Here is a 27,458-nt window from a genome sequence, read left to right on the forward strand (position 1 = left end):
TTCACTTTGAAGACATTACTTAAACCATGACCAAGTTTTACCACCACCTGTTTGTTATTTATTAGAAAAAGTTATTTCAATCTGATTTTACTATTTTTACCTTAGTCCTGAAAGTGCTAGCTACCCTTGAAAATCTCCATACACCCTGCTGTAAACATTTTAAGATCTTCCAGAGGATTTTTTTTTTTTTCCCTTCAACGCAGGAATGACTGCTCTGTCTGAAGCAAACTACATCCTGCACACTATTGCTTTCGTTATTTTCCATGTAATCAGTTTGGAACAGGCTATGAAAGTTTGATGTGGCTATGTTCTGTTAGAGAAAAAAAAAAAATATTGGGAGAATTACACCATTCTGAACCAGCGGAACCAAAATAATCAAGACCTTAACATAGTTTTTCCAGTCACTGGGATGGAAGGAGACTTGAATGCAGACACTGGAACAAGTGATTGGAAACATCTGTGCTTGCATGCTTAAGTGAAAAGATAAGCAGTATTTGCATTTTCTTCATCATCTTCCTTGCACATATGCAAGATTTTATAAAAAAAGTTTATCACAGAGAGCAATGACAGAACATGATGTAATTATAGTTTTTTTTTTTTTAAAAAAAGCACTAGAAATCAAAGGCAACCAAGATAACGTACATCTTCTCCAGAACATTTTTCTCAGGTACGTAAGATGTGCATATACCAAGGTCTAACACACTTAGCTGCACCACATCAAGTCAAGCTGTCCAAGAACATATACAATTTTGCTTACAGGAGTATATCCCTTCCGCAATTTTTCAGTTTACAAGTAATTCCCTGTGTGGGATTATGCTTAGTCAGAAGTACAGATAATATTTTGTTCCAATACTACTGTTTGTTTCTATGACATATTCAGAGATGAGGCAAGACTTTAGATTAAGTGCAGGGAAGCAGTTCAGACCCCCAAAAAATGCATTCTTTAAAACTTAGCTATACATGGTTAACACAGGTAGATCTGCCAAGAGTTGCATAAAAATGACTTTCATTTTCAAAACGTGAGCAACTGAGGCTCACTCGGCAAATATCAACTCTTCTGCATCATGGAATTCACTATGGGTGTCTGAATCATTCAAATTGTATTTTTTAATATCTGCTAAAACAGACATTACTAACCGAGTTAAGTTAGTGTATGTGAATTAAGTACCCTTATGAAATCAAAGAATAATGTTGACTCCTGGAAGACACCCAGAAGATCCAAAGATGGAACAGAAGGTTGATTATTACACTCCTGCACAATCCAAGCAAATTGTTAATATATTGAAAACATTCATGTCTGATATTTGTACCTGCTGGATATCCAAATTATTCTGTCCCAAAACAAGTTTGATAACCATCTTCTCTGTAGCTGAAAGCAGCCAGAAAACAGTTCATTTTTTTTAAACAAACGGAATGGAAACCTTTTTTTTTTTTCCCCAAAAACTTCCAATTACAACAGTCTAAGCCAGAGACTTAAGCAAATAAACTTCAAAAATAGCCATTTGTTACATGTAGCAAATTACCATGAACAATGAACTTGTTAGGAATCCCTTCTAAAAGTACGACACACACAAACAGGCTACCCAGCAGAAAAATCTGTTAACAATTTTATTTCTTTTGTAATGTTAAATATTATGGGACAGGATTGTAAGGATGAAGAACTCTCAACAATGCCTCACGAGGGATAAGAAAGAAATTCTGCCATGATATTAGCAAAGTAAGGTAAGGAGAAAATTTACACAGTAAGAGGCACCATTTCCCCCAGAATACCTCTTGTCATATTCCTGAATGAGTGGGATTAGCAATCTAATAAATCATTTTTCAAGAGGTAACAGCAACAGATAAAATTTTAAAGGATTATTAAAATAACATTTACAAGACTCTGAACAATTTTTGAATTCTTATTAAAACCACAGAAAGAAAGAACAATTCTTTATTTATGAATTTTCATAAAGGACTGACTGTGCAACTGACACCTGCTATTGATGACTTAATGTACAATTTTGTCCAGTAGCCGAACAGTTTGTCTTTTCAGATTGTGTTTTCTAACCGTGCGAGATCATTAAAGGCAAAGCCTGTTATGATGCTGTACACAAAAATGGCCACTTGGGCCATACTACCAATGAAGTGGTAGGTAAACAAATCTTTTTCTGGCCAAGAAAAAAAAAAAAAAAGGAAGCTGCATTTTGCATGCTTCTCTCACTCATTCTTTCTACAAGATGAACTTCCCTAGAAAGAATCCAATGAAAATGGCTGCAATTACAACAAGAAGTGAAGGAAGAGAATTAGAGCCATTATCTCTGAGGGCCAAAGCTGTAGGTGATCCAGATTTATCTGAGTGCGCTACCTTTCTGAGCCTCAAGCCTTCATCCTGAAGGGGAAAAAAAACACAGATGGAAAAAAAATTATGAATGCATCTTCTTACAGTTGCAAAAACTGCACTCAAAGGCCAAATTTACTACTGAACATTTAAATAAAGTTAAAAAAATAACATTACACCACACCAAAATCCAAAATAAAAACATAGCAAACCATAATATTTCAAATAAGGACAGCTAATCCACTAGTCTCTCTCCATGCTCTGGTTAAGAAAGATTCTGAAATTATTGCTAGGCACAGTGAAGAATCCTGCTTTTACTTGGTACGTGTCAGAATTAAGTAGCAGTAATTCCTTATTGTGAAGGAGAAACGTCTGCTTTGTGTAGTGTTTCTCCTAATGCTCCAATGTCATCAGAATTACAGGACTGGAGACATCATTATTTCACGGTTCTTTAAAAGGCTACCAGGGCCAATGAAATAGTCAAGTACCCAAAAGCAAATATATAGAAAAGTCACATAGTCATATATTGACTACTTACAGGTTACTGAAATGGCACCTTTACATAAAGGTACTGGAAACTAGTGCTTGCTTACCCCCTCTGGCCAAACAATTGTTCTTGTTCACTAACAATTTGTGATACAGAGTGTTACCACTTTGGATCTCCTTTACTCATTCTTAATGAATAACAATGCACTTTTAATAACAGCTACTAATTCGGTAGCTCTGATTTAGACTTAAAGCAACTAAGACTACCTTAAATACAACCATTTCATTTAAGAAGAAAATTATGTAGCTTCAGTATCTCATCCATGACAACCACAAAGTCTCAATCACCAAGAAGTTAAAAATATACAGTATATAAAGGACAGTAAAATCGTATTGCAAATCAATCTTGACATTCTAATAGTCGTATTTACTTTCTGGAATACACATCTATTGGCCTAATTACAAACCTGACCTTTCAATCAAGAAGAGTGAAGCCACTTCAATACAAACATGGAAGCAGAACTTACTCTCAGGTGCCGATTTTCATCCGTCAGCTTCATAATCTCTGCTTGAAGTCTTTTGCACTCCTCCACTAGCTTCCTTGTTTCAGTATCATTAAGTGAAACGCTATGTGGTTTTGGCATCGGTCCATCCTGCTTAGATGTATTCAGTACTGGGGCAGGTTTGCTTGCGTCTATATCGTTCTACAAATATTAAGAATGACTTGAGAATTTTACTTACCTACAGAAAAATCATCCACAGTTTAAAATTGAAACAATCCAGCTACTAATATAAACTTCATTGAACTATATTTACAGTAATTTGAACAAAGACTTCTGTTATCAGTTCAATTCTGATTCGCCCAAATACTAAAAAGCAAGTGAAGATTGCACTGTTTACATTTGGTACTACATGCTACTAAGACCAAAATTAATACTTTAGCTGCTTAACACTGACCCAGCAGGCATCCAAAAGATGCCACAAAATACACCAAACAGCATTTGTACTTGAGGGGAAAAAATAAAAGGAAGAAACTAATCCCACAATAGTAAGAAACAAAAAATAAGTAAAAAGACCACAGGTTGTATCACAAACTAATTTGAAGTACGTATTGCACAAATATTTTGCACTTAAAACACCTCTTACTGAAGGAAAATAAAGTCTTGCACAAACATAGAATTTAAGTCTCACAACATCTCTGAAATACACATTACTAATTTTGAATACAAGTGAGGAGTCACATAAAAAGCTGTGATAAAGCCAAAAAGAATAATAAAAACCTAGTTCCCACAGCTCTCCTCAAAATATACAGTGATCTTCAGTAGACATTAATACAATGGATTCAACTGTATAGCCCAGGTTACCATTCATAAAAACACGGCATTCATATGGCATTACACAGCTTATATTCAGATACTTGCTTGGCTACACAGCTATGTCTTTTAGACCACCACCATACTGCACCTTTCATAACCAAGGTAGTCCACGGTAAGTATGAAGTGTAACAGAAAAGCTATTAAAAGGTAAATATATCCATGTAATAACAAAGCAACTACAAAAGAGATGCAAGAACTTGTTTAGTTCCTACGCAAGTAGCAGTTATTTGGTCTACAGCATCTACTTGCATTTTGTTTTTTGCAATGCAGCCGTAGATAGCCTAAGAGCCAGATCCTGCTACTCAACACAGGTACTCCTAACTGGATTTAAAAAGACCAATGTATTTCTATCACAAGTAAGCGGATCAGGATCTGTTGCTTTTTTAATTGGCTTGCTAACTGAACTGAATTCCTTTAGTAGTACTGAAACTTCATCAGAGACCTAAGACTTATCTCCCTGGAAGAAACCTCCTTCTGCTGTTTGACCTCACTAACTGGTTTCTTCACGTCAGTCTGGCAATGACTGGCAGGCATCTGAAGAAAGTTATTGCTGACTGGAGTGAAATACTTGTGTCCTGGTGTAGGTATATCCTGAGGTGGCAGGTGAGGCTTCTCTTCAGGACTTGGCAGATTTCTCATTGCCAGGTTTAAAGGATTGACTAAATGAACTGCTAAAGCAGGGGTTTGCAACCCTACGCCGCTACTCAGAAAAATCCAATTATGTACAGCCAATACAATGAAGATATCACGTTAAAGAAAGTACAAAGGAGATAGTTTGGTATAATCCACTACATTTTTCTCACTACATTAAACATTTTATAAAATTAAAAACTAGTATAATTTTTCTAATATTTAAGATGTAATTTAATAAGAGGGTAAAAAACATAGAAAGTAGACAACTAAGTGCCTTGATAATAAATGCTCAACCTTTACAGTTTTAGCATTTAACACACTTAGGCAGCTTACACCTGAATAAAAGGCTGCATCTCATAAATTAGCCTATACCAAAAAAAAAAAACACCCAAAAAAACAAAAACACACAAATCACACCAAAGATATTATACTGATACCACATCTGAAAAATCTCTTTTCATTACTCTCCAAAAACTGTATTAAAAGAATGGCTGCAAAGACATCTACTGGCCAGCTAGCAGCCTTCACTTAGAACCCTTTATGAATGTAAATAGTAAGATGGATTTTACATGCATGGATTCATGCTATTTTCCCCAAACATGCCTTACAGATTACTGTAAAAACTGGACAGTACTAAAAATAAAAGTCAAGGCCATGAAGTGAATAAGGTCATTTACAGAAATCCTCCCTTAGCACTCTAATTCACAATGCTAAAGGCACCAAAAAGAACCCCACCAAACCCCAGAAAACCCAAAGAACCTAGAATATACAGTATTAAGATTCCATAATTCACAATTTCAAGTACGGGGGTAAAAAAAATATTAACGCATAAGAATTTAGTCTTATGCAAAACTTATAGGTAACTGACAGTTAACTATTATTCCAAATATCAGGCAACACAAAACAGACATCTTCAGTCTGTATACAATGAAACTCATCTCCTACACAATTGGAATATATTTTGTCTGAAGACAAGAGCATGAAAGAGATAATGGGATTTATTTTTTTTTTTATCTGATTATCTGTCTTTACCATTACCTTAAAAATGCATTTAGGATTCCCAAAGCATGCATTAACTTCTCATCAGTACTTCCTTTTCTAATCCAGCTGAATTAAAACCAGAATGTTTAAAACTGAAAAGCATTTAATACTTTAAAAAGCAAATAATGCAATTAGCTTTTCAATGTATGCAGCATTGAAGATTCTCTCCTTTTTTTATCTGACCACAACAAAATCCTAAAGCAAATCAATAATAAAAATAACAAAAAGACAGTAATTTTTGGCACTAGTTTCCATTGCTGGAGGTTTTAAGGATGCAGCTGGACAGAGTGCTCCCTTTCCAATGAATGGTTGGACCAGATGGTATTTCAAGGTGCCTTTCAACCTGGGCTGTTCTATGATTCTATGAATCCTTGCAAAGTTATCCACTGAACACTTCTTGTCTAAGTTAGTACAAATTCCTACAAGCCATTTAATCAATAAATCAAATAGGTTTAAAAAATTTCAAAACAAATTTCCATGAGAACCTACCAATCAGTGTATGACAGTTTCTTACTCTTTTCCTACTTACCAGTTTATCATTTTCATTGGGCATTTCAAACACACATCTCAATTTGGAGTCCATTAACTCATCAGGTTTTGCTTCTTTCCACTAAGACAAAAATTAATACAGTTACTTAACATGCCAGACTCATGCAAACATCTGAACGGTTCGTAAGCTTGCACTTAGTACTTGCCTACTACATAGCTGAATACTGTCCTTACCCTACCTGCTTCAGACTTGCTTTTGAATAATGTTTTTTGTTCACTTTGACTACTGCAAAGTAATGAAAGTTAGATATGGTTAATTAAGTCTGAAAATGGAAATGAGTAAACTGAATGCAAGAATGGATCCAGAGCTTTGTAGGGGATAGGGAGGGGACAATACAGCAGTTCCTTTAACACACAATGAGGACCAAGTACCATCTGAGTCGGTTTAAGAACACAGTTCTAGCCTTATCACTCCTTGATAAATGTACTCCTTACATCCCATATTGTAAGCACCAACTTTAAAACATAACATTGAAAGACACCTTTTAGTCACTCTATATTTAGTTCCAGAGTAAATTTCTTTAACTCTTCATATTTTAGATTTTTAACCACTTCCTCCTTTTACTGCATAATAAATTATAATTTGGGCCTAGAAAATTTTTCTAAGCGGTTTATAAGAAACATTTTTAAGTTTTAATGGTTATTAATATATTTAAATAATTGTGAAATATGCTGGAATCTCTCAGCTCCACTGACAATTAACTTTCACTTCATGTAGCTGCCTCAAATCTTTAGTCTCAGAGACTGATCTGAAGTCTGCAGCAATTTTTCCAACAATAGGTCCTATGAAGTTACCTTAGAATTGCAGGTCTTACAGACTAGAATATCCAGGCTTTTTATAACATCCTTTTTTTTTGTTGTTCTTTTTTTTCAGTGGCATTAGTTGTACAGTAACTTATAACTAGAATTACCAATTTTCTGCAAGATCTCTTTCTCAGTATTCTATACTTGAACACCCTGAGAAAGCCGTTATTTAAAAGGTATTTCTAAAGTGGATTTTTATATCCTCACCAAATACGTATGCTTCACTTACCACACATAATGAAGAGCTATCAGAGCATATTAAGAAAAAGTAAACCAGACTAACAAGGAAGAGATGTTAACTTTCTAGCTACATGTCTCAAAAGCTTCACAAATTCTAAAAGGTTTTCTACTGTTTCCAGTGAAGAGTGATGCCACAGTAGTCTATGCCTTCATTTAAAAGGGACAGAGCCCAAACCTGCAGAGGTCTAGTGGATTTCAGTGATTTACAAAACCTCATCTTTATCCTTTGTTACCCCTCTCTTGAGCAAGCATTGAACATACCTGTGTAAACTCAGGCATTTCTTAAAACAGTCTCTAGAGACAGAAGGCTGTGCATCATTCCCCTCCACCTTAATACACATGCTTACAGGAGCCCACATACAAAGGGCACGTCCTGACAACTGAAGGCTTCCTTCCCACTGCTGCCAGCTTGTAATGTCAGAAACAGGTGTCCTTACTTCTGAACTAACAAGCACAAACCTAAATATCTTCTTTCTGGATTTTTCATCAGACCAGTCCTGCCTAAGAACGGAATCTACATGTTCTATTAAAACAGAAAATAAATCTGTAATTTGTGCTGTCTTTAGCCACTTGGTATCTTGTGGAGACACATATCTTAGTCTTCCAAATATTTTAATTCACAATAATCCCATTCAACATTCAATTTAAACACTTTTCAGACCAAATGTACCCATTTCATACAGCTTCAGGCTTGTTGTTTAAATATAATCTTGATTCCTTCAAATACAATCTGTTTACCCCCTTTAATTAGCTGCATATAAGGTACAACATGCCCATATTTTAACACTGAACTGACCTTACATTAGACTCACTACTACTTCCATTCAACCATTTCACTAGGTGAGTTCTAAGACCTGACCTTGCATTTAGTATTAAAAACCCTGAATCACGTATGGATGTCATACTTGTTCAGAGAAAACCCAATTCTTCTCAAAAAAAAAAAAAAAATGCAAAACCACAATTCATTTACACTTAAGCCTGAATTTTTAAGGAAAAAAATACAACAGTCATTTTACCCAATTTTTACTTACCACTGCCTCCATATCTGAAATATTTGGTGGTGCATAGGTTGTTTGTACCATAAACTTGTGTTTACTCTTCTCATTTGGGTCATAGTCAAAAGGCTGCAGCATTACTGTTCAAAAGAAAAGATAAAGCATAAAACTGTGATTCTTCAGCTAATCACTGTAACAAGTATGCTATCCACTTTCGATTCGCTTCTACCTGAACAGACACTGAAAGTTAAAAATATAAAGACAGCATTGAAAATAGAGCAGATATACACTGTAGCAACAGGTACCGAGAGGAGAGATCTTAAAAGTTTTTCAGTCTGCCGTAGCTGACGTGATTCTGTAATTACTATAGCTAAAAGACAATTCATATACAAGTATGAACAAACAGATCCTGTACCACACCAAAAAAAACCTTCAAGCAAACACTGCAGGATTTTTCTTTGAAATAAACACATTATATGATTAAGTGAATGCAAAGTTAAAGAATTGTAGCACAAATTATGATAGTTACTCAGGGGAAGAAAGAAAAAAAAAAAAAAAGAGAAAACCTACACTAGGCAGACTACGAAGCAGTGGGGCAAGTTAAATTGAATTTTAAAAGTATATTAACCTAAGCTGGGAGCAAAACTACTAAAATACTTCATTCACACTACAGTTACACTTTCAATTTGGGCTTGTTAAAAAAAAATATGTATACTTATAGTGAACAGTTATGTAATAACTACATAACACATTTTACTCAGTTTTTAATGTTCTTAACCGTAAGTCCAGTCTAACAGTCAACATTTGTCCAAAAGTACTCCAAAATCCAGGTACACAGTTTAATTCTATGACAAGTTTTGGGCCTCCGCTGCATTTTACCAGCACAGAAAGGGACAGGATTCAAAATCAAATTCCCTGTAAAGGCAGCTTTAAGTGAAACACTAAAATAAAACTCATAATACCCACTGATTGCATTTTATCTTATGCATTTTCTTGCTGCATTTTCAGCTTTCAACATATGGTAATGCAGATATTAAAAAAAAAAAACAAACACCAACCACCTTCTGGATGAAACCAGACATTTTTGACACAGCATAGTTTGTGCTACAAGTACCAGAGGCAGAGCATGCAAGCAGTTCAGACTTTCTGCATGACAGCCTTTTTACTGCACTTTCAGCTTTCCAAAGTTGAAATCTCTGTTGGTCAAGAACAGAAACTCATGTTTCTGAAGTTACTATTTTGAAGTTTGCACAAGCTCAGCAAAAAAAATTACATCATTGATGGTATTTATAGCTTCCATTATTTCTACAGCACAGTACTTTTAACTGAAAGCTTTAACTACAGAAGCACAGTACCTTCACCCATCCAAGTTGTACAAAGCCATCCAGGAGCAGACTGTATGTTTTTATACCATATAGTGGTTATCCACGTCACCCTGGCATCACTATTTTCTGTGTGGTTTCTTTAGTTCAAAGGGACTAAAATAACATGATGTCTGTAATACAGACCAAGAGATTAGAACTTTCATAGGAAATAGTTGCATATCTAGGGGCATAATGTAAAGGTTTGGAGAAATACCCAAATACGCAAGGTTTGTTATGGTAGTGTTGGGGAACTACTGAAGCAGAAGGATGGATACACAACGAGCAGAGTCTATTTCCAAGCATACTGTCTGTCTGGAGCAGACCCTGAAACAAACTATCATGTTTTCCCCCTTGTCTCCTTTCAGAGACAATTACTTGCCCTACTCCAGATGGGAATACAGGACTACACAAATTATATTTAAATATATGTGTGGGGGGGTGTCATGGTTTCAGCTGGGATAGAGTTAACTTTCTTGCTAGCAGCTGGTGTGGGGCTATGTTTTGGATTCAGGATGAGAGTGGTGTTGATGGCACACTGGTGCTTTTGGTTGTTGCTAAACAGACAAGGCCTTTTCTGCTCCTCATACCTCCCTGCCAGCAAGTAGACTGGGAGTGCACAAAAAATTGGGAGGAGACACAGCCAAGACAGCTGACCCCAACTGGTCAAAGGGCTATTCCATACCATATGACATCATGCTCAGGATATAAAGCTGTGGGAAGAAGGAAGGGGGGGACATTCAGTGATGGCATTTGCCTTCCCAAGTAACCGTTATGCATCATGAAGCCCTGCTTTCCGGGAAACGGCTGAACACCTGTCTGCTGATGGGAAGCAGTGAATGAATTCCTTGCTTTGCTTGTGTGCACAGCTTTGGCTCTACCCATTAAACCATCTTTACCTCAACCCATATGTTTTTTTCTCATCTTTACTCTTTTGATTTTCTCCCTTATCCCAACTGGGGAGAGTGAGTGAATGGCTGTGTGGTCCTAGTTGCTGGCTGGGAATAAACCATGACAGTGGGTACACTTGCAACTTGTTCTACCAGAGGATGAGGACTCTGAGTGAACTGTAGAGATAACTTATTGGACAGTGTACATACACTTGTCTTCCACAGAATGCAAATTCCAGTTCAGTATATTTTTATACAAAATTAAAAGAGAAGCTGAAGTAGATTCAGATAAAGATATCAAAAAAAAAAAAACCCACAAGAATTACATTTACCGAGTCCTATAAACAGGTATCTGTATATTTACCTATTTTACAGCAATGAAAAAACTATGGCAGAAATACTAATTTAGCTAGAAAAACACATTGTATGCTCTTAACAACCTTCCCATATATTCTAAACCAATTCAGACAGTAGACTTTGATACTGCTACAGTTTTCATCAATTCAATTATATTTTCTACAATTCTGAATCTTCATTGGATGTGTAGTTCAACATACCTCCCTTCACAGTGAAAGTAAATTCTTCATGATAGGTCTGAACTGCATTAGTTTATAAAATATTAAGTACAGTATCACAATTACTAACTTGTCCTTTCCAAATTCCCTTGTACCTATGAAAAAATTTACTTCTAAATTTAATTACACTGCCACCTAACTTTAGGCCTTAAATACTAGTTACAAGTTAGTTGCAGGTGTTTGCTACAGGATGGTTATCTCCCCCCCTCCTCCCCCCCTTTAAATGTTACATACAGCATAATCAAAGGATAAGTGAATAATCTGAATCAGATATTTTCACAAATAAAGCACATAAAGGACATGCAGCATTGGACCCGCTTTCAAACAACCCTATTTGAAAAGGTTTAACAGTCAGGTTTCTTTAATCATTGGTCTCACTGTGGTCCAAAACATAACTGATCAAACCAAATGCTTCCTCCAGGTATGGATGCTATAGCAATTTATCTCTAAGAATTGTTCCATCAACAGACTACTGAATAGCATTCAGTACTTCAGTTTCCTAGAGCCAAGGGAACAGATGGAGTAACTTAAAAGATGAAAGCCAGCTTTCCATCATCAGAGAACTTCTTCATATGCTGGCAGAATCCTTGGATAACTAGTTAAATAACTTTATGTTCTTTGACCACTCGGTAATAGCTGAAAATCTGATAGAACTGAAAAGCAGCAGAAAAAGACAGTCCACGATTTCAAAGAGCTCTTCAAACCCTTCATGGTTTTAAGTAATCATGGAAAATCCCCTGAATATATGAAGCCACAGTTTTCAACATGTTCTTGGAATCCCCGAGTAGTCCAGAGATCACTTCTAGGGGAATCGCAATAGTTATGAAAGCAAGCCTCTTGTTAATAGGCCTAGGTTTTCTACAGAGGAGGGCTTTATCTCCACAAAATAAATCTTAAAGGGGTCTGAAAACCAGAAGGAAGAACAGTAACAAGCAACAGTAACAAGAGGAGTAACACGCAACATTCTGAAAAGAAAAATCAACAATACATGATACGATAATAAATAGTTAATTTAGGGCATCAAGGTAAAGAGAAACAAGTCTTACCAAATATGTATTTTTGGAAAAAATGTATAAACATGGCTGAAGAAGGTTACCTAGTAATTCACAACTGAATGATAAACAAAATGCCCATGGAATTCCTTAAAAATCACTGTTAACTCACAACTCCAACAATGAATTTAAAAACGGCCTTGACTCTGAAAAGCATATGATGCATTACACAGGCTGAAGACAGCTAACACTATCTCAACGTTTAGTTTTGAACACAGAGTTTCAGTCCATGGTATCCTATAGTGATTTCTCGCTGCACAACAATGTGAGAGAAATCTATTTTTAATTATATGAAAGATGAGTCAGCACTGAAAACATTCAGTTGAGAGATTTAAGAGATAACAAAGTGGGTCACTAGAAAAATTATCTGTGCACTTGGCTTACCAAGTGACCCAAAAGAAATTATATGCTTGAAAACAAAAAGATGAAGCCGACGCTTGGGGGAAAAATAATTCTGAAAAGCATTGTGGAGTCACTGTAACTTAACAACTGCACATGAAAGCAGCTTGGGGTGACTATAGCTGAATAACGGCACAAAAATCCAGAAATGCAGAAAAAGGGATATCACAGATTCCCTGCTAAGGGAACTGAAGAGTTGAGCGATATGATACTGTTTCCCTTTATTGGTGAACCTGAAGCTGAAATATTGTTTACAACTCCAGTATTGCCTCATTCAAAAAACTGAAATATTAAAAGCATTAAAAGGATTATTTGTAACTATGAAAGCACATTTTACAATAGGCAAACGGAATACTTCAATCTATTCAATTCCCTGAAGAGAAAGTCCAGCAGTATCTTGATTGTGATGTATGACTACCCATGGGAAAGATGCCCAATAACCAGATTAAACACACAGTTAAGGCAAAATGGCTAAGTAAAAGCCAAAGACAGAAATTAAGTAGCCTTTTGACAACTTGAATCTTGAACCAGTTCTCAGTAAAATGATCTTTCATCCACAAGATGCTAGACAGTCCATGATAAGCAATACTGAAGTTTTAAAGGGTCACATCCTACAGATCATATTACATTAGAAAACTGATCTCTCTCCTACAAGGAAAGTTACTCTAAGGTTTTAATCAATCAAAGTTTTCCTGAGTTACTTCTCGCAATATCTGAACGTACCACTTGAAGCTACTTCTCCAGCTTCTTTTAAACTTCCCAAAGGGTTTAAGAATATGCATCTGAAAAGCTCTGAGGATTGTTCTACGTCTCCCTTTTGCTTTGCTACAGCTCTCAAAGGGTCCTACAAAAATCAGCTTTCTAGACTTAGGAGATCTAGGAGCTCACACCTGTATTGCCTGTGATCTCTACAACCTATAAGACCACAACCTATAAAAAGGGTATTCCCCTCTCTCCAAGTCAGAAAATATGGTAAGTCCAGAGAAATAAAGTTTCTCACCTCTTACAATCACCGATTTGAGAATCCCCTTTATTCTGCAGATTCCTACCTCAAAATGATCAGCAGAATGACCTACAAAAATCATTTACCAAATCAAAAGACTGATACCTAGTCTTTTCCCATTGTCCTGAGAATGTCTACTCCCACGATTACTAACATCTGGTCTTTTTGACATTGTCCAGTCCAGTATAGGATTAGATCATTACACATCCAGCTATCAAAATTCTTCAGACTGTCAGAACGAAACATGTAAGCCAAACCTACATGGAGTTTCACAGGGAAAAAAAAAAAAGAAAATACTGTCTGTCTTCAGGGCTCGCACTCTGCTGAAAAGTAAGGATTCTTTTTTTAATCCCCTCATGCAAAAAACAGAGTAAGGAAAGAGTCTTCTATAGTGAAACCTCCTAGATTTTTCAAATTTAAAGGCTACAAACTGCTCCACCTATTTAATGATTGCCACTTAACATGTACTACTGGGATAAACGGAAGAATTACAAAACCATAGAGTTGGGGGACCAATACTACAGTCAAAACAACCAGCCTACAATTGTAAATGAATGATTTTATTTTTTTTAAATGCAATGAACTGTCAAATGTTAAACTTTAAAGACATCAGACCAGCCAACCAATGCCCTACTTCAAGATATAAGCATGAATATAGTAGTCTGAAGGAAAGGTACTCTTTAATGTCATTGCCCATTTCCAAATTTCTTTTCCTCCTTTCAGAGGAAGATAAATGGGACAAATGGCAAGCATTTCTGTATGGTGGATTTTTCACATATCATTGCAGCTCTACATCAAGTTGGCATTGCAGTAATGAAGAGGAACAGTTTTATTTTTTAGAAATGCTTTTAAAAAGATTACATGCTTCAAATAGCCTCTAAGATCAAGCATTAGAAAACTTCATGAAAGGCCTAAAAACATCTAACCTAGAACTGCATATACTTGCTTTACCTGAAACAATTACAGACGATCCTGGGTCAATAATTCCACTGTTCGGCCTCACACAGTATCGACGAGGCGCTGTGGTCTTCACTTTGAAGCATACTTTTCTATCTGATGGATTTCGTAGTTTAAGATTTGTAGTTACTACATCTGTAAAGGGACCTGAAAAAGAGTTGATTTTTTTAAATATGCATGTATCTCTGGAAAATAAATCTTTTTATACAGGACAAATTACTCTTAAAATATTACTTGATGGCAACAAACTTCTAAAAGCAGGTTAAATCATGTATCTGTTAAGCACATATACTGTTACATGCAAAGCACGCTATCACTTTAGTTACAATAATGTACATTACAGCAATGAACAAATAACTTAAATAGTATGACAGACTCAAGCTGCTGGTGCAAAAAATTGTTGATATAGATATACGCTAGTTTTACCATATAATTTCTAACATTTTAAATACCTAGAAGGTAATGGTCCTATGCAAAAGAAAATTTTGCTGGATTTTTCCTGAGGAATAGAAGCAACATATACTGCGGAACTTGTTCAAATGTTTAAAGAAAGAAAACACTGTGATACTGAAACATACTAATTGCTCTCCAGATTTCAACTTCTGTTGTGCTTCTGAGCTCCTATAGACTTGACAGAAACAGACATCAACCTCATCTTTTAAACTCAAAATAGGCAAGAGAGATGATACTCTGCTTATGCATATACTCCAACTGATCACAGAAAAGAAGTTGTAGTTGCTGCATTTAGTATTCAATGTATTCTCTAAACTGTGTTTATGTTGAACCATCAGGATAGGAATTGCCTCTAAGACTGGATCGGACAAGAGGCATAATTTCAATGTCAAGCTGCAAAAGCATATCTTCAAAGAGAGATCTCTTCCACATGATGCCATACAGTAACAGCACAAAAAGCAAGTAAGGCTCAGTGTTCTGAGCTGTGTTAATCTCCCTTATGCTTGTGTCATCTGAAAGCAAGACTGCAAAGGCACTAAAAGAATGTAACTTAGAAAATGGAATTTCATATGAACACGGAATTTATTCAATAATATTTCACATGTACATTAACTTAAGAACCTTCTTTATCATTCTTTAAAACTTACAGATTAAATCACTACAAAATAATTTTCACTAGTATTGAAAACATGACAACTACCTTTCCATTAAAAGAACCACAAAGAAAGCAAACTTAGATTAAATTGGATGAAAAATATACATGATATGAACAAGTGGTAAAGTACAACAAGCCACTAAGTACACGAGACCAAGGAAGCCAATTCTTTTACGAATACCTTGTTCCACAGAGGTGTCTGGACTACTCTGAAGGAAACGGTACTGGCAATTATCAAACATGCTACTACACTAGAGGGCTCACTATCTGATCAATGTCTTTGTTTCTACAACTCTCTCATTCCAAATCCTTGATTTTGAGAGTGTGCTAAACAGAGTCTTGACAAAAAACACCAAGATACAAATCAATAAAGGACTAAAACAGGAATTACTGAGAACCAGAATACTGAGATGTAGATGACGATACACGTGAGCGAGGTTTACATTCAACCATATAGTCTTCTGAGGAAATAGGAAGTGGTACTACTTGTCTGAAACTTCATTGCTAATTTGGCTTTATACAGTGAGCGAAATAGTCACCCTCTCAATTCAAGCAAATTTGACAGAGCCCCCAAGAGGAAGACTTACAAAACTACTTCAAAGTTTCCTGCCACTTGCCTCTTCATGGCTCTTGCAGGATCCAGTTGCATTTACTTATAAAGCATGATCCAAAAATAACTCCCATCACCCATACCGCAAGATGAACTAAAATCAAGCAGCCGAATACTCCTCTAAATCTAAGACTGGTGATACACCCAGAACAGACCAAACATCTATTTTTTCAAGCTACACAAACATTTTTGAGGAAGCTGTTCTAGGAGTTTTACTAATAGCCACCTAGGCGTTGCCTCTGCAGTGCCCAACAGCACAGACTACGTTGGATCTGGATTTCAAGGTCTGGGTTGCCTTTTTTTTTTTTTTTTTTAATTGCAACTCCAGACAACCTGAGGAGCTCTGCTTCTCAATCTTCTCAACTACTAATACTAAGGAAATTCTGCTCAAAGGAAAAAAAGATCAGTTCAGAGGCTCATTTTGAAAGGCACAGTCATGAAGAAAAGGAGCTATACTATTCAAAAATAGCTTATTTCAAGCCAAAGAAGCAGTGAATTTATAAACTGATGTTAAATTTTTATAAACTTTAAAAAAATAAAATGTTCTGTTTCTTTTGAGACATGAAAGGTCCCCTTATGCCTGCCTTCTATGCATAATAATGAGCCAGGATTCAAAATACTCTTCAAATTATTCTGATATTTATTGTCACTTCTATCACTAGAGACAATTAAAAAAAAAAATAATCTGTTTTTGTTCCCCAGGCAAATGAATGCAGTGACCTCCTCTGCATTTCCTGAATACTTCCCAAAAAAGAGCCTTTAATTCAAGGACATTTTTTAGTATCAGACATTTCTTTCAGAGTGGACCGAAATCTTTTTCAAGGTTTGGAGCACCCTTCTGACAGCTTTACCTTTCACCTGCTTTCTAAAAGCTTTAAAGGGAAAAAAAAAAAAATAATCTGTATAAAGCTCCTTGAGACTTACAACCATCAGATTTAATAAATAGCTGGTAACAAACTGGTGCACAAAAGCAAAAGACAACTAAATTTCACTGTTCCTGCAGAACCCAGCTATTTTGGTAGTTTAATGGCATACCGACAGACAGCACTGATCTGAGCATTGACAGGCAGGAGCAGACACAAAGATAGTAAATCAGAAAAAAATATCTATTACCATTCAAAGGAGCTGCACGATCTAAATTAGCGTGACATATCTTTCAAAAAAGAAACCATGCAACAGCAGAAGAGGATTCTGCAGTTTCCGTTCACACAAGCATAAATACCGTTACCCTTGGGGGAGTGGGGAAATAAAGTACAAGCTGGCACTAACAGCCTGAGCGCAAAAGCCTAGATCATGACAGTTCCTTAAGAAAAAATAAAAGAAGTCAGGGTGGAAGAGGGAGAACCAGTAAGAAGAAACATTTCAGGCCATGCCTCACAGATCACATCTAAACAAGGAAAAGAACAGGCCAAGACGGATACGGACATTCTGCATGTGTACCAAGGGGGACAAACACATGCCAGCTTCACCTCAGAAAACATACAGCTACAGTAGGACAGCGTTATACTCTCAAAAAGAGCACTTCGCTGCTTGCATGACACCCAAGCCAAAGCTGGTTTTTATTTGAGCACTTAAACTCAGGCTCATGTCTAACCGTACCCACCACACAAAATACCTCTTGAACACTCATCTACTGGTTTTTGCTCAATACTTGCATTCTAAACTTCTTAAGACTATCTTTTATCTTATATTTGTACAACTTAAGACAATGGACTTCTGGATCTGCAACTAGGGTTTTCAGAAGCAGCGGTACTTTAACTAATAAAATCCTCAAGTTATACTGATGTAACTATGATGTCTAATGACAAAAGATCATTGCTTTATAAACCTGTAATTTCAGTGTAACAACCTCGGGGAGTCAGAGCTACTTTAAAGGGGACAGGGAGTTCAGCAATCCACTTAGTAGTGTCAATTCAAGACACCAATTACAGCATCTTCCTAGAATAAAAGTTGTCAGAGTGCCAGGTTATTCCAGCTGTTTTGAATGGAGCAATGACAATCCATGCTGAGATTTTTCCTGTCTTTTTTACTCACTAGGGCCTTAGAAAGGAGTGACAGACATCTGCCTAATCACACTCAGAAATACTAGAGATCTCCAAAAACATTATGTACTGAATTTCTATTCTGGCAACCTTACACTGCAGTCACCGCAACATTAATGGCAGGGTTGCCTCTGGAAACTACACACCTCAGACTACATCAACTAGTGGGCAGGAAGAAACGACACAGATTCTGCAGAGCCAGTTTCCACTGTTGAAACACAGTGCCAAGTTTCCCAGCTTGCCATAAGCTTGCCACTTACACTGCAGTAAAACCAAAATACTATGTATTACTGGACACGTAGGACCTGCACAGAGATCTTTTTGATCAGTGGTCTCATTTTCTCTTCAAATTCAGGTCTCCTTCAGTTCCTCAGCTCCAAAAGTCATCCTTCTACCGCCTGGGATGGTAAACATAAGGGAAAAAACAACGACGTGAATATGCCTTTCTATAGTGGGAAGGAAGATCTTAGACAAACCTCCTCAGCCTGCAGTACCCCTGGGAAAGGTGAGAGACCACTGTCAGTATCTCTAGTTGTTGGCAGTACAGAGTGAACATAAAGAACTTAAGAGAAGTGGACAGGTTTGGTTATCAAGACGCTCCATTCAAAATCAGTAAGGCTGTCATAATGTACACACAGACACAGTCATAGAATATCACCTCTACCTAAAATTGGGTAAGAAATTATCATTTTATTAAGTTGCACAAAATCTTTGATAATTAGAAGGCAGATAACTTGTAGAGTTGTGCAAAAATGAGCATGCATTATTAAACAAATTCAACAGCATTTTATATGATCAGCTTGTGTTAAGTATATTGTTCTCTTTGATTTAAGACATTGAACTGTAGCTGTTATAAAAACTAATGCCTAAGCTGACTCTGCCAGAAAGCACTATTTCATGCTTGGAACTAAAGTTTATTTCAGCTGTACACCAGCACAATAAAGTGATACATTCAGCCACATCTGAAACAATTTAAGTCCACATAAAAAAGTACACAGATTGGCAAAAAAGAATCCAAACTCCTTAAAATGTGTAAGTTACAGTGTTAGCTTCAAAAACTATTGGGATTATATGCTTTAAGTAGGATGCTGTTTTTCCACAACTGCTTCATCACATTTGAAATTCCAAGAGCACCTGAAACACACAGAACACTTCAAGGCACCTTTACCAAAACAAACTCAGGCAGGGTAGTTTTCTTTCAGTACACAATAAAGTCAGGTTGGGCAGGCAAAGAAAAAGCATTTACTGCATTCGACAATTTGAGCCCTAATTAATGAGAAAGCAGTTGAAGTCAGTAGGATAAAAACTAGCAGTAATATTATAAAGCCAGCAAGGCAAATTTTGAGAACAAGTTAACTGACTTTTGATAGACCTGACAGGAACAGAGTAAGATCTCCATCAACTCATTCTGCCAGAATTAGAAGTACGAACAGAATAAAGAAAGAATAAGTTAAATTAACATAGCCCCATGTAATCTACATTTGTATGATGTAATAAAGAATTTCTTAATTAGGCCAAACTTTAATTAGTTTTCTTCCCCATCATTTGACATGGCAATCACAGAATGGTTGAGGTTGGAAGGGACCTCTGGAGGTCATCTGGGCCAAAGCCCCTGCTCAAGCCGTGACACCCACAGCCAGTTGCTCAGGACCATGTCCCGACAGCTTCTGAATATCTCCAGGGATGGAGAGTCCACAGCCTCCCTGAGCAACCTGTGCCAGTGCTCGGTCATCCGCACAGTAAGAAAAAAAAAAAAAAACAAAACACACCAAAACCACTGTTCCCTGATGTTCAGGGGAACCTCCTGTGTTTTGGGTTGTGTCCGTTGCCTCTGTCACTGGGCACCACTGACAAGAGCCTGGTTCTGTTCTCTTTCCACCTTCCCTTCAGGTATTTATGGACATTAATAAGATCCCCCTGCGCCTTCTCTTCTCCAGGCTGAGCAGTCCCAGCTCTCTCAGCCTTTCCTCATAGGAGAGATGCTCCAGTCCCTTCACCATTTTTATGGCCCTTCACTGGGCTCTCTCCAGTATGTCAACGTCTCTCTTGCAGCGGGGAGCTCAGAACTGGACCCAGCATGCCAGCTGTGTGGCCTCACCAGTGCTGAGCAGAGGGGAAGGATCACCTCCCTTGACCTGCTGGCAACAGTCCTCTATTACAGCCCAGGATACCATTGGCCTTCTTTGCTGCAAGGGCACACTGCTGGCTCATGGTCAACTTGGTGTCCACCAGGGCCTTTTCTGTAAAGCTGCTTTCCAGCTGCTGAGACCCCAGCCTGTAGTGGTGCATGGGAGGTTGTTCCTTCTCCCCAGGTGCAGGACTTCGCACTTCTCCTTGTTGAACTTCACAAGGTTCCTGTCAGCCTGTTTCTCCATCTGCCAGCTCCCTCAGCACTCACGGGTGCATTCCATCAGGGAACACGGACTTAGGTATGTCCAGTTTACTTAAGTATTCCCTGACCTGATCATCTTCCACCAAGGGTACCAAAGGAAAGATGTCTAAAAATGAAAGACGAGCGTTCTGTAGCAAGTCAAAACTACCTTGACTGTCAGATAAGAAAACTAATTTTAAAATATACACAAAGCACTTAATTGCTCCAAATGTAATTTCATAGTACTTTCTGAAAAAAGCACAGGTGACAGACACAGTTGACACAAAAGAAAGTGAGCAGAATGTTGTTTATTTCCATAAATTGGTTTTAAGAACTTAATATTCATACCTCTGTGAAAACAATCTGAAGAGAACCCATATCCTGCATTGCCAATGAACCTAATTCCTTCCTCTTGAAATATCAAAACCATGACCATTCAAATGCCTTCTTCAATTGGAAGAAAAATTCTGACTCTAATAAATCACCTATGTTGAAATTATTCATGGTCTATGAAGCATAACAGCTTAGGTTTCATGGGTTAATACTTCAACATTATAGGTCTGAATGATCAGGAATAATCAGTGGATAAAGGTGCAAGATTAATAATACCTACAAAAACCCATGGCTTTCAGGTAGATATCCAGATACTAGAGCAGTAACACATGATCTTTCACCTCTTATTCTACCCTGGCACTTAAGAAATAGTTATTAGTTTTATCATCAACCTGCATGTAAATGTCAGAATGCAAAAAAGGCTTTGTAGGAAAGCTGACACACCTCAGTGTCCACAGCTCCTGAAGGCTGATTCTAGGCTAGCACTGTTTATCATGGGTAACATCAGATTTTATCTGAGCTCCTCACAATGACATGTTGTCAGCATCCATGCTGATGATGCATCTGTCAAAGATTTTTTCCTTCTAAAAAAATGCTGAGACAATGCCCATTTTTTTTAATCCTAAAAGAACTCATCTTCCTCTGTCAAAGGAGCAAGCAGAGCCTACATACGGCTATACAGCTTACTAGTGGTGCATGTGCTGATACTGGCATGCATGCTTTACTGGGGGCTGGTGTAAGACAAATGGGAATTAAAACCTTTTGCCTGCCATTCTGTCAGAGAAAAGACAGGAATACGATACAGTGGCATTTCAAAGCAGGCAAAACAAACAAGTTTTTTCCTTACATTTTCTTTCTGGATCAAAATTTCATATTCACCCCAGCTTGTTACTGACATGTTGTTAGTGGCCAAAAAACACAGTAAAAATGCAATATGCATCTATCTCAGGGGTAAAGTACAGCTACAGATCACTACCAGGAATTCCAGTAAAGACAACATTATCTACTTACGTATTAGATAAAATACAGACTAAAAAGAGATTGTCCTGCATTTAATGTTAAATACGGACAACAGTTTCTTTAGTCTCAACAACAATAAAACCCACTATTAATAAGATGGTATAACATGGAATAACTTCACCCAAAGATATTAATGCTTGTATGTAGCTTAAGCTTTAAAATCTAGTAGTCCAAGTCCAATTCAGTCATATGTCTATTCCCAATATTTTTCCTATTGAAAGAGTGCCATTACCAAAGAACTGTCATGTTGCTAACGCCAAAGGCATGTTTTTTACTTATACTTAATCTTCACATTATTGTGAATTCCTTGCTTGCAATTTACCTTTAATTGGTTACGTTGTTATTCTTGCCAAATACACTTCAAGAGCACACTAAAATTGGTAGCTCATAATTCTACTAGGATAAAGTCTTAAGAATATAATGATAAAGTATTATTCATCCAAAAGCGCTCTCACCATTGAAATAGCAAGAGCAGTAGAAATACTTTACTTCTGCTAAACATGAACCTTTAAACCAGAAAATTATCCCCTAAGTCCTGAAACAACTAAGTAACAAGCAACCTTTCAGTACGGGTATAATATTAAGAATTTAGTTCCGTAAGGGCTGTGTTATAAACCCTTCCTGCTGGAGCAACTATTCTCTTTACTTGCATAAAGTAGGATAACTAATGATTTGATAATTACAGAGGGTCTTAGATTTCAAAGAATAGTAGCAGATTTGAACAAAACTAAATAAACAAGTAACTTTTACCCTTCTTTTTCCTTTTAAACTTGCTTTGTATTTTAACCTGCTATACCTTTCAAAAGATCTCAGTGATGCTGGAAAGCCCAGACCTGCTATTTAAAATATTCAAACATTCAGCAGCTTAAATATGTATACATCCTCAAATACTAAATTTCCAATTGGATACACCTTTCTGATCTGAATTGCAACATACAAATACTCTTCAAACTCCATAGCAGTAATCAGAATACTTGTAATCATCTCAGATGACAGCTGTAGTGGCACATAGAAAAATCAGTCCTTCCACAGAGAACCTGACCAAAATCTGTTAGCTAGCACTTTTCCCAGCGTGCTCCAAGAACTGGGTATCAGAGGCCAGACTCAAACATTAAACAGACCACCAGATCCCTTGTGGTTTTCACCTGCTTCCTTGCAAATAGTATCCTAAGAGTGTAACAAAGTAACTTAAAAAATAAATCAATTTCACACTTCTCCTGGTGTGGACAAAATCCCAGAAAGTTCTTTTTTTTTTTAAAAAAAAAAAAAAAAACACACCAACACACAACCACAACACAGTTTCAGGTCTTTCACTGTTAGATGATGTCCAACCTCACCACATAACACAGAGCCCGGTCTAAACAGACTTATATATCAGACATCAAAATTTCCTACAGACAGGCCTAGCTAACACTAGACTACCTCCCAAAGACATGAACAGCTCACTCCAAATTTTAGGGTGACCTTTCATTCTCTGGAAGCACAGACTACAGGTCTCCATTTCCCAAATCTCTAAAAGCCAAGTACAGCATAGCCTACAGTCACTCAGGAAAACAAACACCTGCTTTAAATAAAAGTTGCATACAGTCACAGTCTTGTCACTCAGACAGTATCACAAACTCCATTCCCTCATTACCTTCCCATTACAGTACCGAGCTGACTTAATGCAGCCACGCTTCCCAGAACCAGTCAGCTTACTTCTATAGAAGCAGCTAGAGTTCTCACTTAAGCTGTAACATGGAACATGTCTAGTAGATGTCTAGCAGACATCCAAATTAAAAAACAGTTTTTACTTTCATTGGGTCTACTAGACTTAGTGGCCATATTAACTTCAGATTGTTAACATGTTGAACACGTTAAATCAACATCATACTCCTATGAATTATAATTACTAAGTTTGCTTCACATATGGAGCAGTTACTCCTATGTATGTGATTTTTTAATTTATGAACATCCTTCTTACAAAGAAAAAAAACATTAAACATGTATCTCAGTCTAGCTATTCTAATGTCTTAGAACGTAACATGACATACCGGCTTCTAGCTTAAGCACGTAATAAGGTACCACCATTGTCCTGCCAAACTTTCAAGAACATTGTAATCTCATGACCTAGGAGAAGCCTTCTGAAGTCCACATGAAACAAACCATTCTATAAGATGGTACCTGATGAATTTAAAACTATTTTTGCCCACATGATTCTTAGAAGGTTGGTTCAGACTAGCATGATTCAGATTTGAAATTCAACTAGTTTCTAATGATCTAAATACATTCATAGCCACTTGATGCCAATTCATTTTTGTACCTATCCTACCCGTTAGCCTACATAGCTTTTCTTTTCCCCAGCGCTTACCTCCACTGATATATTTATAGATAGCAATCAGATCCCCTTTCAGTCTTCATTTTGCTAAGATAAATAAGCCAAGCTATTCTACTTAACATTAATAACTTTTTCTTTGCACCATTCCCATTTGGGTTCATTTTCTCTGACTAGGTGTTGCCAGGGATGCATTCAGATGAAGCTTTATCAATGCCATAAACCTTCACATTAATACTTCCCTCACTACAAAACTACACTCTCTTATTTCCCTGTTTCATGACTCATCAGACTTGCAATAAACATGTGATTAAGTACTAGTCTCTAGTTCTACTCCTTCTTCATCACTTCCAACGAAAATGAGAAAACAGCAGTTCCATTATTAGCACACATCAAATGCACAGATTTTTTTTTGTGTTCATCACATCTCCTAACTTTGCATTACCAATGAGCTCTATCAGCACAGTCCCACCCGTACCAAGATATCAAGATACTAAACTAAGTTCAAACACAACATCGGTCCACCCTTTAGAAATGTCCTTATTGAGCTTCCAATAGCCCAACTGTGCTGCAGTTTATTTTACAGCTTGTCCCTTCTCCAATTTACATTTTCCACTACATTCTTTAACCTGCAACTTAACTATTAGTTTTGCAGATACCTCTGTATCAAATAATCAATGGTCAGAACATGGAACAGACCCTCCTGGAAGATATGTCAAAACATATGGAAGACAGGGAAGTAGAGACAGTCAACATGGCTTCACCATGGGCAAATTGTGCCTGACTAATCTAGTGGCCTTCTACAATGGAGCGACCACATCAGTGGACAAGGGAAGAGCTATGGATGCCAACTACCTGGACTTCAGTAAGGCCTGTGACACAGTCCTGCCCAACATTCTTACCTCTAAATCGCAGAGGTATGGGTTTGACGGATTGACAGTTTGATGGATAAGGAATTGGCTGGGTGGTCATGTCCAAAGAGTTATGGTCAATGCCTCAATGTCCAAGTGGAAACCAGTAATGAGTGGTGTCCCTTTAGGTCTGTACTGGGACTGATACTATTCAATGTCTTCATCAATGACATCGTGGGATTGAGCGCACTCTCAGCAAGTTTGCAGACTACACCAAGCTGAGTGGCCATGTTGATTTGTTTGAGGGAAGAGATGCCATCCAGAGGGACCTTTACAGGTTTGAAGGGTGAGCCGATGTGAACCTCAAAGTTCAATAAGGCCAAGGGCAAGTCCTGCACCTGTGTCAGGACAAGCCCCAATGTCAATACAGACTTGGGGACAAATGGATTGAGAGCAGAGCTGTGGAAAAGGACTTGGGAGATACTGGTGGATAAAAAAAATGGAACATGAGTTGGCAATGCGCGTTTGCAGCCCAGAAAGCCAATCATATTCTGGGCTGCATAAATAGAAGCAGGGCGAGCACGTCAGGGAAGGTGCTTGTTCCCCTCTACTCCGCTTTCGTGAGAGACCCCACCTGGAGTACTGCGTCCAGCTCTGGGACCTCCAGTACAAGACAGACATGGAACTGTTAGAGTGGGGTCCAGAGGAAGTCCACAAAAATGGTCAGAGGGCTGGAACACCTCTCCTGTGAAGAAAGGCGGAGACAGTTGTGGTTGGTCAGGTTGGAGAAGAAGGCTTTGGGGAGGCCTTATTGCACCCTTTCAATATATAAAGGGGGCTTGCAAGAAAGACAGAGAAAGAGGGACTGTAGTAAAAGGACAAGGGGCAACAGAATTAAACTGAAAGAAGGTAGGTTTAGACTGGACATACTGAAGAAATTTTTTATGAAGAGGGTGGTGAGACACCAGGACAGGTTGCTGACAGAAGCTGTGAATGCCACATCCCTGGAAGTGTTCAGGTTGGATGGGGTTTTGAGCAGCCTGATCTACTGAAAGACGTCCCCAGCCATAGGAGGAGAGTTGTCCTAGGTGATCTTTAAAGGTCTCCTCCAATCCAAACCATTCTATGATTCTATGAAATAATGTAATGACATCCAGTAAATCCAGTGTTAAGATGAGATTCTGTTTGGGGGATACACACAGAAAAGATTTTAAAGAGACACATATAGAGAGAGAAGGAGGTCTCAGATCAGACTGGCACATTCTACCTGGGACACTCGAGCTGCATTTTATTCCATGTTCCATTTTCCTTCATGTCTTTAATTATTCTTTCCTCTAGGGCTTTGCATACTATCAAGGTCAGGCCTATTCAAGCACTGAAGTGTCAAATTAAGAATTACTCCAAGTGAGACCACCTTTTGAGAAACACAGGAGGGAAAAATTCTGATGTGACTATCTTTTTAAAATTCAGCAATTATTTTTCTTTTTCTTTTCTTCCTTGTTCATGTTATTAAAAGCCAAACACCTGGAGTCCTACACCAGGATAATATTTAGCAAGCTATCTTAACTCTCAAGACCTTGTTCATGTAGGAATAAACTGAAAATATTTATTTTAATTTACATAACCATGTATTTCTAAGTACTTTCAAACCATGAAATGAAATATGACATCTACATTGTCAAATAATTTACAATGCAATGAAATAACTATTAAAAAAAAACAAAAACACACACAAAAAAACACACACCACTAAAAATACAAGAGAAGCTAAAGAGGCCAAGATCACTATGCACCAGATAAAGTCTAACTACCTTACAGAAAACAAAGTTACTAAAATTCTAACTTGTGTTTATGCATTTTTATTTTCAACAATATCACATCAGAAATTATCTTAGTAGAGTCATTTTACTTCCTTTTTTTTTAAAAAAAAAAGAAATTAGCTTATACACACTTATCTGGCTCATCTGATGATAAAAGCCTTGTAATTTGACAACTTTCACACTGGAAAATGTACTACTTATCTAATTAGTCAGTGATTTATTTTTTTTCCTCTTTACACACAGCAAGTTCTCTCCAGCAGCCTTTTCCAACCTGAATTTATGGCTTGTAAGCTGAGCATGTAATAACC

General features: G+C 37.2%; 1 protein-coding gene across 1 annotated transcript; it reads right to left on the reverse strand.

Annotated features, from left to right (window-relative positions):
* Window positions 1–476: 476 nt before the first annotated feature.
* VAPA (VAMP (vesicle-associated membrane protein)-associated protein A, 33kDa) lies at window positions 477–15,566 on the reverse strand. The gene is made up of 6 exons (XM_009889093.1): window positions 15,485–15,566; window positions 14,676–14,828; window positions 8,481–8,584; window positions 6,386–6,466; window positions 3,334–3,510; window positions 477–2,371 (listed from the first exon to the last, which is right to left on the reverse strand). The coding sequence occupies exons 1-6, from the start codon at window positions 15,564–15,566 to the stop codon at window positions 2,213–2,215; spliced, it is 756 nt and encodes a 251-aa protein (XP_009887395.1). The 3' UTR covers window positions 477–2,212.
* Window positions 15,567–27,458: the final 11,892 nt, after the last annotated feature.

This window comes from Charadrius vociferus, unplaced genomic scaffold (assembly GCF_000708025.1).
Source record: "Charadrius vociferus isolate BGI_N301 unplaced genomic scaffold, ASM70802v2 scaffold65, whole genome shotgun sequence".
Classification (NCBI taxonomy): Eukaryota; Metazoa; Chordata; class Aves; order Charadriiformes; family Charadriidae; genus Charadrius; species Charadrius vociferus.

Coding starts and splice junctions, on each gene's coding strand:
- VAPA (XM_009889093.1), bottom strand. CDS start 15,566: ATGTGGAAGAGATCTCTCTTTGAAGATATGCTTTTGCAGCTTGACATT. Junction 14,829..15,484: donor TGTCCGATCCAGTCTTAGAG/GCAATTCCTATC, acceptor ACTCTTTTTCAG/GTCCCTTTACAGATGTAGTA. Junction 2,372..3,333: donor ATGAAAATCGGCACCTGAGA/GTAAGTTCTGCT, acceptor TTTCCCCTTCAG/GATGAAGGCTTGAGGCTCAG.